At 46.0% G+C, this 13,929-nt stretch overlaps 1 protein-coding gene across 1 annotated transcript; it reads right to left on the bottom strand.

The window, feature by feature from the left end:
* Positions 1 to 644: 644 nt before the first annotated feature.
* LOC115405973 (regulator of nonsense transcripts 1-like) lies at positions 645 to 13,207 on the bottom strand. The gene is made up of 24 exons (XM_030115798.1): positions 12,868 to 13,207; positions 12,093 to 12,229; positions 11,543 to 11,632; positions 10,960 to 11,127; positions 10,699 to 10,879; positions 9,905 to 10,066; positions 9,676 to 9,760; positions 9,340 to 9,438; positions 8,909 to 9,017; positions 8,655 to 8,814; positions 8,445 to 8,563; positions 8,142 to 8,306; positions 7,910 to 8,024; positions 7,650 to 7,793; positions 7,341 to 7,554; positions 6,958 to 7,075; positions 6,334 to 6,490; positions 6,072 to 6,214; positions 5,803 to 5,977; positions 4,965 to 5,046; positions 4,669 to 4,830; positions 4,319 to 4,581; positions 3,593 to 3,715; positions 645 to 3,485 (listed from the first exon to the last, which is right to left on the bottom strand). The coding sequence occupies exons 1-23, from the start codon at positions 13,036 to 13,038 to the stop codon at positions 3,596 to 3,598; spliced, it is 3,339 nt and encodes a 1,112-aa protein (XP_029971658.1). The 5' UTR covers positions 13,039 to 13,207; the 3' UTR covers positions 645 to 3,485; positions 3,593 to 3,595.
* Between the last annotated feature and the right edge of the window lie 722 nt (positions 13,208 to 13,929).

The following is a 13,929-nucleotide window of genomic DNA, read 5'->3' on the forward strand; positions in this document are numbered from 1 at the left end:
ACAAAAAATAAGTCCAAGTCACTTTTGTAAGTTCTTTGTTTCTGTTATTGGCAAATTTAGATTTACAATAAAACTCTGCTTTCTGTAGCAATTTGCCCAAAGTGTGAACCAAAACATGCCACCTGTGAGTTGACGTTGTCCCTTCTGGGGCCCGAAACAGCTGCTTCACCGAGGCTCTGGTAGTTACAGTGGAACAGAACGAGTCCAGTAAATGTAGACTTCACCACCGTTTCAGAAAGAGGCCTGAACGTCTGATCACTGAATAATCTGATTGTCATCATGCAGTATGCATGGTTTTTCAATAAGTTTAGTACTAGCATTGTAAAATATGTCACATAATACATTTACAGTGTCCTTCCAGGCTTCTTATTGGGGGTAATTTGCATTTATTGTCTAAATGTGCCTTACTGTTCCAAAGTTTCTCATGCACCCAAAATGAGTCTTCATTTATTTCTCAAAGAAACTCCCATATATTTTTTGCTATATCACGCATGGACTGAAAAAAGATGCCTTTATAAAAAAAAAAAACTCCAAAAATATTTTAAGTAATGTGGCTTTTCTCTCAAAGTCCAAAAACTAACTTTAATGACTAGTTTTCAGGTCCACCTGTAAATAGAAATGACACTGGAATCAAACTCATCGAGCAAAAAGAAGCAAACTTTATTTTTCCAAAATTATCAACAGGATGATTTTGAGAGCAGTTTCTAACTAACATCTGTTTGAGGACAGGAAAAACTAAATAGGCTGCATCCAACTGGCAAAAAAAGAAAAATCAGTTGTAGTTTAAACAGCAAACCAAAATATCACAGCAGAGGAAAAACTACTCTCAAGTCAGAAGACATGCAAAAAGTACAGGTGCAAGTTAATTACTGTGAAATTATTTTTAAAGTTTGACTTTAAATGTGCACAAGTTGTCTTTATTTTCACACAGTAATTCAATGCCTTGTGTAGGCTTTCGATGCACCAACAGCAGTCAGCGTTACTGTTACACCCAATTATAAAGAAAAATAAAATCTAATTAACTTTTCCAGAACAGCAAAAATAATGTTTAAAACAGCCATTTATCCTAAAACGCCTTTTAAAATGCTGATTTAAAGTTTTAAAGCATATCTTGGCCACAGTTTGTGAGGCGTTGCTAATATTTTGGTTGCAGAGGTCATCCTGCAAACGGTTGTTTCCTTCTTCCGATTCTTTTCCACCACAGTGGGTTTCGTTTCTGCAGATTTCAGTTTGAAACCGGTTGAAACAGGGTTTTCAAACTACTGGGTGGACTTTGGGGGCTATTCTTTCGCCCCAAACCTCGGCATTTGCCATGATCTTCCAGAGCTCAATGAACTGATTGAAGTCATGTTGGAGAAGGTTGTTTAACGATGCAGACACTTTCCAAAAAATCAGATCATCTTGATGACACCCCATGGACTCTCAACGAGTTGGCTGGAGCAGTCCGTTTAAAACATTCAATTACTCCACAGTATTCTAAATTTTTGAATTCCTGTTTTACAAGCTGGAAGCCCAAATGACATAAAAATGATCAAATACCGGAAATTGTTTAAATTGTGGGCCCTGAATCTATGGAAGTTTAACTTCTTCAATGGAATCATGAAATTAAAACGTCTACATGATATTCTCATCTTTTCGGAAAGGGTCTCTATAAAGTTGGATCATTCTGAGCATTAATAACCAGAGGCAACAGTAAATCTGACCAATAATAATTCAAATGAATTCACAACTCGCCAGTAAGTGTTCACGTTTGGTCCGTGTGTTTACACTTCCTCTGTGGCTTTTCTGTGTCGGGAGGTTAAAGCAGGATGTAAAGAAGCTTCGCGTCGGACACGAGGCGGTCGAAAGCGTTTAGCAAAAGCCTGGTAGATACCGATACGAGAAAGCGAGAACTCACAACACTAGATTAAAAAAAAAAATAAAAATACACAAAGAAAAGCGCTACCAGGGACCGGAGTCGCAGAAGAAACAGCACCGTCCTCAACACGACTGCACTACGGCTCTGACGGTTTATTCATTTTCTCACTGAAACACTTTTTCGAACAAAGAACAAAAAAAACAACAAAAAAAAAAACTAGAAGAAAGGAAACAAGAGGCGTGCTCCCAAAGCAAGGTTCTGCCTACGTTACATTTCACACACGGGATGTGACTTTACGACGGCGTCTCCACACCGTTCACCACAGTCCGGAGAGGTGAAAGTGGAGTTTCTCTTCAACGTGTTTGTTCTCATGTGGGGGGGCGGGGCTTGGAGGTTTTCACCCTGCTGCAGTGAAAACTCCTCGCCGTGTCGATCAGGTGCTCGGAGATTCTCTCAGTCGGCGGTGGTGGCGATTCATATCCGCGAGCTTCAGTGCTTCGAGGTGAGCAGAAAAGAACGACGGCTCGATTCACTTACAAGCTGGTTACAGTGCCTCCTCTCACTCTTCTGCACAACTAAAAAAAACATACACAGAAGACAACAAAAACAACAACGAAAAAAAAAAAAAACAAGATTGTCTCACTATCTGGAGATGTTTGGAGCTCAGATCTGGAGACAAAGATGTTTTTCTTTTATACTTATAAGATCCAATTCCACCACTTGTTCTTTGCAGACCACCTAGCGAAAGACCTGCCTGGACAGACGGCCCCCTGCGCGAGCTCACGGTGAAAACAGCCGGCATTCAGAAAACTTTCCAACTCAAAGCTGAAAAAGAAAAGCAAGAGACCCGTGACTTATGGCGGTCCGCGAAATTTTCGTGGTGAACTCTTTGAGGCGCAAGGTCACGAGCACGTTGTGAGTTCACTCGAAACGCCGGATGTTTCTCCTGGGTGTCCAGAATGTGATCGGATGCGGAGCCTCAATTCAAGCTTTGAGTTTAAAAAAGTTGCCATTTCAACTGCTTCAAGAGTCGTGTCTCCGTCCCTCCACCCTCCTTCCCTCCAAGTCACAGAGACGTCCTGTTGAGTTAGCTTGGAGGACTTTTTGTGTGAGACACCTCTTCTCCGTCTTTCTCGGCTATTGGAGCAAGATTCCCAACAATCCCCGCCTGCAGACCCCCGCGGGTTCGGGGGCACACCAGGGGGACAAGGTGACACAGTCGCCCCTTTTTTTTTTGTCCTCCTCCCCCTTCCTCCCTCCAGAATCTTTCAGACCTCTCGCCCTCCTCGACCCGTCGAAGGTCTGGCCTCTCCGACTGCGCCGCTGCGAGGACGACAGCTTTCTCCTTGGCGTGTGAGCAGCAGTGCCCCCTCCTTCTCTCGCTCCCTCCTCCACCAGCCTCCCACTCGCTCCGTCTTGCTCTCTTCCTGTCCAGCTCTACTCCCATCTTCGCTCTCACTCTTGTGATTGGTTGGTTTCTCACGGTCTCTCTCCTGTTACTTTCACACAGTGGTGCTTCGGTTGTAGCAGTGGAAAACGGGTATCCATGTTTGTTCTTTTTTGTTATTACCCAGATTAAAATCACAATGAACTAAGCTTCACACAGGCCCAGCTCCGATTCAGCAACCTGGAAGGCAAACACAGCGATGTGCCTGTCAGAACGTGAAGGTCTTTTCCCGCCAGCACACACTCCCCCTAAACCATGAGTCGGCTCAGCCCGCAGCGGAATCTTACAGTCTAGTACTGGGACAGTCCAGTCACACCGCCATGTTGGTAGGCCCGCTCCCCCTGGTAGGTGGAGTCCTGCGACAAAGCCACATCGATCTGGGACTTGAACTCATCTCCAAGGTAACTGTCCTATAATGGGACAAACAAGAAGGGGGGGGGGATGAGACACAGCAGTCCACAGTTCTCCATTACTTTCCATGTAAGAGAGGAACACGGACTTTTTATGAAAGTAGGAAACCTGGACAAACCCTGGGAATACACAGTCCTCTCTGAATGTTTCATAACTTTACATTCTAATTCATTATGTTGGACCATCGGGGACCTGCCAGGCAGGTCCTGAGGTTTAACCACGACCACAGCCGGAGGACGGCTGAATAACTAGTGCTGGAGGCAAAAAGAACAAGCAGTCCTTCAATGCAGCGCACAAACCGCGGCGTCAGTCAGAAGTTCAAAGTTTGTTGGAAGAATGTTGCGTTAATCCTAAACATATTTATCTTTCTATTAAAGGCAGTAAGGTGTTCCAGGTAACACACTAAAATACTGATTAATGATGTGCTTCTGCCCTCAGGGGTGGATGTTTTCTCCAAAGTACATTTTACTGTTATCTCCACTGATCTTTGGGTCAAATCCACAGTCTGTTCCTGTGCGCTCTCTCTGCTGGCGCCAGCAGCTTTGGCCTTCAGAGCTTTTCCACTGGAAGTTTACCCGCCGAGTCCTGGAGCGTGAACGAACCTGGGAGAGCTCGGGCTGCGAGAGGCCGGGCTGGCTCATCTGCGAGGGCTGGCTCATGTTGATGTAGCCCTGCGTCAGCGGCCCCTGGGAGAAGGGCTGCGAGCCCTGGTCCTGGCTGGCCTGGCTGCCGCTCATGTGGCCGCGGTCCGGGCCGCCGCCCCCGCCGCTGTGGTTTCCCATGTTGCTGCGGTTCCTCTGGCGGCCGCCTCGAGTCCCTCCGCCGCCTCCGCCGCCCGACTTGCCTTTCATTCCGCCACCGCGACCTGAGCAAGGTCAACCGGATAACTCATAATCTTTATACTGAGAAAAAGAAGAAGTGGGAGTGGCTGACAGTTTGACGCTGTTCTCACCTGCAGACGGGCCGTTGACCTGGCCCAGGTACCCCGGGGGAGGGATGGGGGGCATCACCAGGTTGAAGGGGATGGGGAGGTTCATGGAGGACATCGGACCGGGTCCGGTGCCGATCATACCGATCTGATCATGGGTCTGGAAATACATGTTGGATGAACGTCCTGCAATGGGGAAGAAAAAGAAAAGAAAGTTATTCGTATGTTTATTGATTTGACTCTAACAAGACGTTAAAACGGTCTGGAATAAAGTGCCAAAGTCAACAAACATCCGTGAGGAGAACAGAGGGCGACTTTACCATTACTGCTGCGGTCATAGACAGACCCAGGAATGAGCGCCTCCCGGGCATCGTACATGGCTGTGCTCATGAATCGACCGCCCTGAGGAAAAAGAAAATCACAATTAACCAGGAGTGGCAACAATTACGAAAAAGAAAAAAAAAAAAAAAAAAAAAAAAAAAAAAAAACCCTTGCAACTAGATCTACTTACACAAAAAAAATTCAAGAGGAATGCACTCTGACTGCTTTTTCCTACATGGATCTTTCACACAAACTCCGAATGACCATAAACATCTTGAGGAGCTACCAACAGGATGGCATTTACAAAGACCGCAACGCGTCCTTCACACATCTTAAACCTTTGCTGCAGCTAACGGCAACCAGTGACGCCATTAGGAGTCAGTCAACCATCGCTATGGAAACAGGAGATTCAAAGGGTCTCCGTCACCCCCCCACCCCCTGCTGTGAGCCACTCAGCTCAGACATTAACTAATGGATCGATCCAACACCTTTAATGAGTCCAATTGCGGCTGAATAGTCATATGACAGTCAGAGGAGGAGAGCGCTCAGCCTGACAATCACATCTGTTTTTCTCTCAACACCACCAGTTCATTGCAGTCGACCTACTGGGCACCGCCGCTTTAAGCCTGTTCGTATTCATGACGGATCAATAGTTTTAGCTTCTGTGCTGATTGGCATCGAGACTTAAATTCATTCCTCAGTCGAGATGTACGTGCAAATTTTACACCACGTCTTTGACATCCAACAGGAAAAAAAAATAATACTCATGAATGGGTTATTATCATGTGAGATAATTATTTCAGAAGCACTGCACACACACACACACACTGAACTCACAGGGTTGATGGTGTTGACCAGCTTGCGGGGTTTGCTGAACTGCATGAGGCTCTCCCTCAGGTTGTTCAGCGGACCTTCGACCAGGACCTTCTGCTCCTTGTAGTAATTGAGCAGATGGTTCCACAGAGGCTGCTTGGACAGCGCTTTGGGATTCCCCACAATGATCACGCCGTACCTGCCGCAGCCAGACCGAAACGGGGAGTCATTAGGAAGGAACGACGGGAGCCGGATCACACCGGATCGCTCATTTTCATCAGGCTGCTGCTCACCTGGCCCTGGTGAGCGCCACGTTAAGACGCCTGGGGTCATTGAGGAAGCCGATGCCCTGGTGCTCATTGGCCCTCACACAGGACAGGATGATGAAGTCTTTCTCTCGGCCCTGGAAGGCGTCCACACTGGCAATTTCCACCTCCTGCACAGGATTAGAAAAAGAAAAAAAAGTTTAGATGAGGGATTTGGTATTTAAATGAACACCAGCAGAAATGAGGCATTTCATGTGTCTGTAAAGGAACGGACAGCGTAACATTTCACCTGGTACAGCTTGGTATGGAGCGAGCCGCTGAACTGCATGTACTGCACCAGGTAGGACCTCTGGCCCTCGTACGGCGTGATGATGCCGATCTGATCGGGTTTAGCGCCGGCCTTCAGCAAGCGCGTGGTGATCTTTTCCACATTGGCAGCCTCAGTCCTGCAGGAACACACATCCTGGTGAGCAACAGCGATTCATTCTTCCACGGAAGAGTCCAAATTAAAAATGGAACAGAAAATGATGTAAGACCACTTAAACGCTTTTCTGGTCATGTTTCACCGTGAAATAATTTGTCAGAGTGCCATCAGACCAGTAAACAAAAAACAAACTTAGCTATCGATTACCATTAAAATGATTCAAAAAGTCTCACACATCAGCTGGATTACTCTGAGGTACTTCTGCGAGCAGCAAACTCAGAAAACCTTCCCTAAGATGGAAATCTAAATGATATCCTGTGCCCACAGTGACTGCATGTGTTATTTATAGATCGTGGTTGAAGAGACTGGCTGCGAAACAGTGAACGTTCGCTGTGTTCAGATAGAACTGGCACAAAAAAAAAAAAAAAAAGGCTTGAAGGGAAAAAATGCCGACATATTGCCAACATAATGTCAGAATTAAGCAGGAACCTGTTGAGATAAGATGTTCCGGAGCTCGCGATTTCCTCCTGGCCTTGGGTGACGTAGAAGAACATGGGCTTGTCAGGCTGCGGCCACTGGAAGTCGAAGCCTTTCTTCACCCGGTCGGCTGCGGAGGGAAGAGGAAACGACTCAGGACCGGAGCTGAACAGATATGAGCAGCGGCTGCAGGCGTGTGGATCTATGGATTATTATTATTCATGCCTAAAGCTGCAGTCACTTCAGGTGATTATGCTCTATTCAGAAATACACATATGGATAGTTTTCTTTTAATTTGGCTTGTTCACATTATCAACAGGAGGAGTTTCTGAAAAACTAAAGCTGTAACCTGGGTGGAGTGATCATGAATAACTCAGCGAATCAAAGCATCTCACCGGCAGTGACTCCGTTCTGCAGCGAGCCCTCGTAGAAGATGTTGGAGGGGAAGGCGCTGAGGGCCGGGTGCATGCGGTACTGAACCTGCAGGCGGATCGGCCGGATCCCCAAAACCACGAGGCGCTCAAACAGGGACTGGGACAGGCCCGCTTTAGCCGCCTTCTTGCACATCACCACAGGCCCCAGCTGGCAGTGATCGCCCACCAGGATCAGCTACCAGACAAATCAGCAGATTGTTGCAAAGTTACAAAAAAAACCTTAATAAGCCAAATGTTAGAAATTCAGGCTTTTACTCCTATGAGTCCCACCTGCTTGGCGCCCAGGACGACGGGCACCATGCACTCTGGTTCAGTGGCCTGCGTGCTCTCATCGATCAAGATGGATCTGAACTGCATCTTGGCCAGACGAGGATCTCCTGCGCCGACGCAGGTGCAGCAGATCACATCGGCATTCTGGAAATGAGAGAAGGAACGAAGGATTTTCTCTTTGCTCTTGAAACTCGACGGTATCCGGTTACATGTTTATCTAATTCAAGCACAAACAGAATACTGGAGTGGAGTGTTGGTACCATCAGCAGCTCCCTCTCGGCCGTGCGTCTCAGAGCTCTGTAGCGCTTCTCGTCCGAGGAGGACAGCTCTCCGGTCTCATCCTTCAGCTGCTGGAGCTTTTGGAGCTCTGGCATACTGCAAGCATGAAACAATGCCATCAGGTTAATGCTGAGACCGTGGACAAGTAAGGACTGTGCAGATCACTGACTAACGATGTGAAGCCAAGTTAAAATATGTAAAATTTTCTGTTACCTGTCCATGTTCCGGGTCTGATTGTGCAGAGCCAGGAAGGACACTGGTGAGTCGATGGCCTCCCTGCTCTTGGCGCACAGTCGCACCACCTTCAGACCCGTCTGGTGGATCTTCTCGGTGAGCTGATCCACGGCAATGTTGCTGGGAGCACAAACCAGCACGGGCCTGCAGAGGAGGACGCAAGTTACTTCACTGTCTGCAGGATATTAGAAGAAGCCTACTCCACAAAAACAGCGCTGTTTACATAAAGATTTTTTTATAATACTGCACATAACTTGTGCAGCAGAGTTTTTTTCTTTTTACCCATTTCCTTGTCGAGCCAGGTGGTACACGATCGTGGCAGAAGTGACCGTCTTCCCGGTGCCGGGCGGTCCTTGGATCAGACTGAGGGGGCGCTGCAGCACCGTCTTCACAGCATAAACCTGCAGCACAACATGTATTAATCTGTGCATCAACAAGAAAATACAAGGAAAAATATCTTCAGCTGCGATTCCAACCGTGCCTCCAGCTCACCTGGGAGTGGTTGAGGTCAGGTAAGCCTTGGGCGGTGAAGCGTTTGGGCAGCTGACACTTGATGACCACGTCCTCCACCTCGTGTCCCAGCAGTTTGTGGTAGATGTAGCCAGACACCGAGGTCTCGTCCACAGCAAACGTCTTCAGGGCGCTTTGCATCCTGGATGGACGACAGCAGCACAAACGACAGACGCACGCCGTTTGTAAAACTTCTTCCAAACAGCTTTAAAATCTTTCAGTTGGTTTTTGAATACCTGTCAAAGGAGGTGGACTTCCAGACGAAGTCGACCTGGAAGTTGTGGGGGATCTCCACCGGAGCCCCGGCGCTGCTCCTCAGCTCGATGGCAATCTCATCACCGTAATCTGGGACAGCCGGTCAAGGAAACTGCAAACTGAGTTTGCATGTTCTCACAAAACACAGTCATTCAGTTGGATGATTCCCAATTTCCTTTACAGGAGAGTGTGAATGGTTCACTGATGGTGTGATTATGTACAGAACCTGAACACCTCTGCTTAAAGGACTTCTACCGAGATCCTATCTCTGGCTTGTTCAGCTCAAGTTGTCGACTGTCAGTATTTTGATTCTGCTCATATTGTTGTAGTTTCATGCAGGGACCACAAGGTGTTAGTAAAAATCCAGGATTCCAGTGAAAACGAGAAGCTCACTGGGGCCTCATGAGGATACTGTCAGGGACTTTGATCACATGTCCAATTCCTTTCCACGGAGGAGCCAGGTCTCCTTTGTATCTCAGGCAAATCTCATCTCCCTGCATTAGTCGCATGTCTACGAAAGAGCAGAAAACACAAAAATCTCTTCAGAACAAAAACCACAGCCACAAGTATACATAACTACTGTCTTCCAAAGTTAACAATCACCTTAGAATCATCTTATAATTGGACCAATACATTATTAGAAATGTCAATTTTGACAAAGAGTGACACAATCGTGATAAATGATCACACAAATGCAGCCCATTCTTTTTCTTTTCTTTGACACAACTTCTGAAACCGAAGTACTTACCGGAGTCCGTCTTGGGAAGAGTGAAATAGGCAATCCTCTTCTTATTCAGGCCTAAATCCCACCGGACTGTGATGTTGTCTTGAGTCTGTTGATCGTAACAGCAACACTGTCAAGCTCAAACATTACAAACACAGGTATAGTTTTCATCGCCACAACCAACAAGTGGATCATTTCTGACAGAAGTGACAAATATAAAGCAGATTAGTAATTTTGTTAGACTCTTATGTACCTGTGACTCTTTCAGCTTCTTGTCATAATCGGCCTCGAGCTTCACGAGAGGACCAAAGATGTTCTGGTACTGGTAGGCGTCCTCATAGCGAAGCAGCACATGCTGAGGCTCCTCGTCCACTCCAGGCTTCTCCAGGTCCTCCAAGGTGGCCGTGGGATTCTCCTGTCAGGGGGCAAAAAGCAAAAAACAAACACATGAGGTTATAAGACGACACAGAAAATAATATAACAAATAATACAACAGCAATAGATCAGCTACATTAACTCATCAGATACAAACTCTTTAATGCCAATTAAAAACCTAAAAGACATTTTGACATTACACTATTATAAGAGTGGGCAGAAGAAACAAAAGGAAAGATTTCAGTTTCAGGATGACGGTGTTGTGTCTGTGCTTATTATTCAGTCAGGTGACAATAAAAGAGCCATAATTATTGGAAACGTGTATTTTTCCTAAATATGACGTGTCAAGATGTCTGCAAGAAGCAGCTCTTTGAGCATAGAGAGAATAAATAGTATTAGCATGAGCAAGAACAAGAACAAAAAAAAAACTATGAAAAGTGAATAAAGCAAAGTAGAAAACAAATCAATCATGATGTTTGCATTTCACCCACATGAAAACAATTTTAGGAATAGCTTAAAAGTTCAAATATTTTTTTTTATTAAAAAAAACAAAAACAAACCCTAAAACAGGAACAACAACAAGCAAGCAAGCTTGCGTTTGCGATTTAAACTCCCGATCTGTCCAGGATGTTCCCTGCCACAGCACTCAGTGGGATGCTGGGGTGAGTTTACCTTCCAGAGCTCCTCCAGCTTGTTGATCTGCTGAGCGGTGATCTGTCGCGCTCGCAGCTGCTCCTGCTCCGAGGGGATTTTCACTAGCCAGGAGAGGAAGCAACGGTCCTGGATGAGCGGCTGCCACTGTGAGCTGTCCCAGTTGATGTCCTTCAGGCTGCTCTGGCTGGCGCACGGCTGCCTGCGCACACCCGGAGCAACAGCGTCACACACGGTTCGAGAAATTGAACCATACCTTCCGATCAGCGAAACTGGCTTTACCTGCACAGGAGCACCACGACCGAGTCGGCCTTGGCGGGGATGAAGCCCAGCAGGAAGACGTTGCGGCAACCGCAGTTGTAGCACTCCAGGACCGTCTCTCCCAGAGGGCCGTCTTTATGAAGGGTCACCTCCTTGGACTTCGCCCTCACCAGGTGGTTAACAATGTGGCTACAAGTGAAAAGAATGACAGTGAAGGCTCCTGCCAGATGAAAAGATTCCTCCTGCGAGAACAGCGAGGGTGACCTGCGCACCACTGATGCGCCCTCACACCTCAGACTCAGCGTGTCCTGAATATTTTATTGTAATTAGAATTTAAAGGCCAAAGAAAATGACATTAATGTCGCGAAGAGATTTATTGAAACTTGATGAACAGTAAAAAGCAAGTCCCCATCATTGACCACTGATGCAGTCTGATGTTAAATCTAAATGACAGGTAGTGGCTTATTTTAGAGCGGATCACTTTAAAATTCACCTAAATTGCAACTTAATCTGAATAATGAAGAAAAAACTAGACATAAAAACCAACAGTCAAATCAATTCTAAGTAACTAAATACTAACAGGTGGAGCAGGTGATCATCCTACCTGCCCGACGTGTTTCCACGACCATTGCAGAACCACTTCTTGCTGGTGTTGCAGTAGACGACGCAGGCTGGATCATGGATGCCACAGTAACTAAGAAGAACATTAAAAATTATTTTAAAGAGAGAATTATTGTTAAAAGTTATAACACACAAGAATTAAAAAAAAAACCCTAAAATAAATCATCGAGGGTTTCAAACTAAATTTTAGTTCATGGGCCACAGAGAACAGTGTGATCACAGCAGGAGCAGTAAAATGAAAGATAAACTATGGCCATCAACACATTGTGGAAAATAATCCAAGCACATAATATGAATCTTCACATTTATATCATTTGTTTTTTAAACAAAATCTACCTGTCAGAAATGGTCCCACTCAACACAGGCTATTATACTATAAAACCATACTGTAAGCTATACTGTTAAACCATGTGATCGGTTCACCCTGCACCCTCAGTTTCATCTGTGTGAAGGGTCCGATCAGGTCTCCTGCAACTGCAGGGTGGTAACGGCCTGCAGAGGATGAACAGATGTTCTCGACTTCGGTTCTTCACCTGCAGGCATGCACTGGAAGGTCCTTAGTGTAGTAGGTGTCCTCCTCATCCTCTTCAAAGTTCAACTCTGCCAGCAGCTGACTGGCTTTCACCACGGGGTCGTCTCCGTTCTGCAGCACGCCGTCAGGCCCGTTCACCTGTGGATGCAGAGGGGGAAAGACCTGGGAGTCAGAGTGTTGCTCAAAGAATCTCTAACATACAGACAAGGTGAGATGGGGGTTTGAACCACTAACATCTGGACTGGAAGACAACCCATTTCACTCACTTACAGAAAACTTGTAAGATGATTTAGAGTTTACTGATTGCCTGAATAAAGCTGATTGTTGAATGTAGCCCAAACAGCTCTTTTATTTATATAAACTGACATAGTCCAACATGTTGGAAACTGTTCAAATCAGATTTCTTTATAGTCAGACTAATACATACATGTCAATAACAGTCTAGGTTTTTGTCATATCAACAATGAGATAATGTACATTGACTGGATCACGTTCCGGGATTTAAAATCCAGTGTTGTCGTCTCTGTACACAATGAGCAGAGATAAACTCCGATTCTTACTGCTCTGCTTCATGTCCTGCTGGTCCATACAGTATTCTTCACATGCTAGCGTGCTAACTGTAGTTAGCTTAGCGTGCTAGCCCATTAGCGGGATAAAAGCATGGTAACAGACGTAAGGCGTCATCATGCTAGTCGATGTTGTTGGCTAACATTAGCAAATTCACGTTTGACTCAACCCAGCGGGACACGCATCGTGTCGCCCGTAAGCCCGCTGACCTGTCCGTCCAGCTGGCTCTGGGTCTGGCCTTGGGTCTGCGTCTGGCTCGGCAGGGTGAAATCGGTGAAGTCGTACTCGGAGCCCTGGGTGTCCGCTCCCAGCAGCTCCGCTTCCTCCGTGTCCAGGAACGTTAGAGTCTGCGAGCTCGGCCCGTACGCCTCGACACTCATGTTTCTGGCCTCTTATGAGCGCTGCTCCAAAACGTTACGACAATAATCCACCAACTGTTGCTATTCCGGGGAGGAACAGGCCGGCGGAGACGGGCTAGTGATGAGAAAAATGACCACAGTGATGGTAGCACAGCAGAGCAGACAGAGGAAGAGCCTCGTCTGCGGCCGCGTTCCGTTTAGTTGACGCTGTGCACTCGTCTCCTCTCCTCCCTCATGACGTCCGCGTCCCGTAGAGGGAGCGAGAGAAGGGAAGGAGGCAAGGAGACATGTGAGAACAGAACCGGAACAACGGCGGTCTTATATGGTCACAAAAGTCCTCTCTAATAAAAACTCACAAGTTCATTATGCAACGCAGAGGAGAAGATCCCTGTTTTTATCTTTAATCATGCGGGGATTAACCCACAAAACCACCTTTCCCCAGCAGGGGGGGAAGTAACGATAAACAAATACCCACATCACTGCAATTTTTTACCGATGCTTTGTGTTTGTTTGTTTGTTTGTTTGTTTGTTTGTTTGTTTGTTTGACGGGATTACTCAAAGTATGTTCACAGGCTTGACTTCAATCTGACAGGCCAACAGATAATATGCAAAGGATGATATGGTTTAATTTTGTGCGAGAACCAGATTGTATTTGTGTCCAGGATCCATCAGAAAAGATGGAAATTATGAATGAATTTCTCATTTAAATTGAATCAATGATTTGCGGACAGAAGATTTTTTTTTTTATTTTGAAGGAGATCCAGATCAGTATTAATCCAAATATGTAATTTTACTTATATTTTAATATAATTCATGCCATTTATTGGCCACTTTCAAAGCCTTTATTCAGTCCTGGGGCCACACGGTGGTGTAGAGGTGTTTTATCTCTCAGCAGTATATCACATTGTCCAT

This window comes from Salarias fasciatus, chromosome 18, assembly GCF_902148845.1.
Source record: "Salarias fasciatus chromosome 18, fSalaFa1.1, whole genome shotgun sequence".
Taxonomy (NCBI): Eukaryota; Metazoa; Chordata; class Actinopteri; order Blenniiformes; family Blenniidae; genus Salarias; species Salarias fasciatus.

What these genes read in the sequence shown, in the direction of transcription:
- LOC115405973 (XM_030115798.1), bottom strand. Translation starts at nt 13,038, where the DNA reads ATGAGTGTCGAGGCGTACGGGCCGAGCTCGCAGACTCTAACGTTCCTG. An exon ending in CGTGGAAACACGTCGGGCAG is followed by an intron (nt 11,128 to 11,542) that starts GTAGGATGATCA and finishes TTTCACTTGTAG; the next exon opens with CCACATTGTTAACCACCTGG. An exon ending in CTGACCTCAACCACTCCCAG is followed by an intron (nt 8,564 to 8,654) that starts GTGAGCTGGAGG and finishes GTTGTGCTGCAG; the next exon opens with GTTTATGCTGTGAAGACGGT.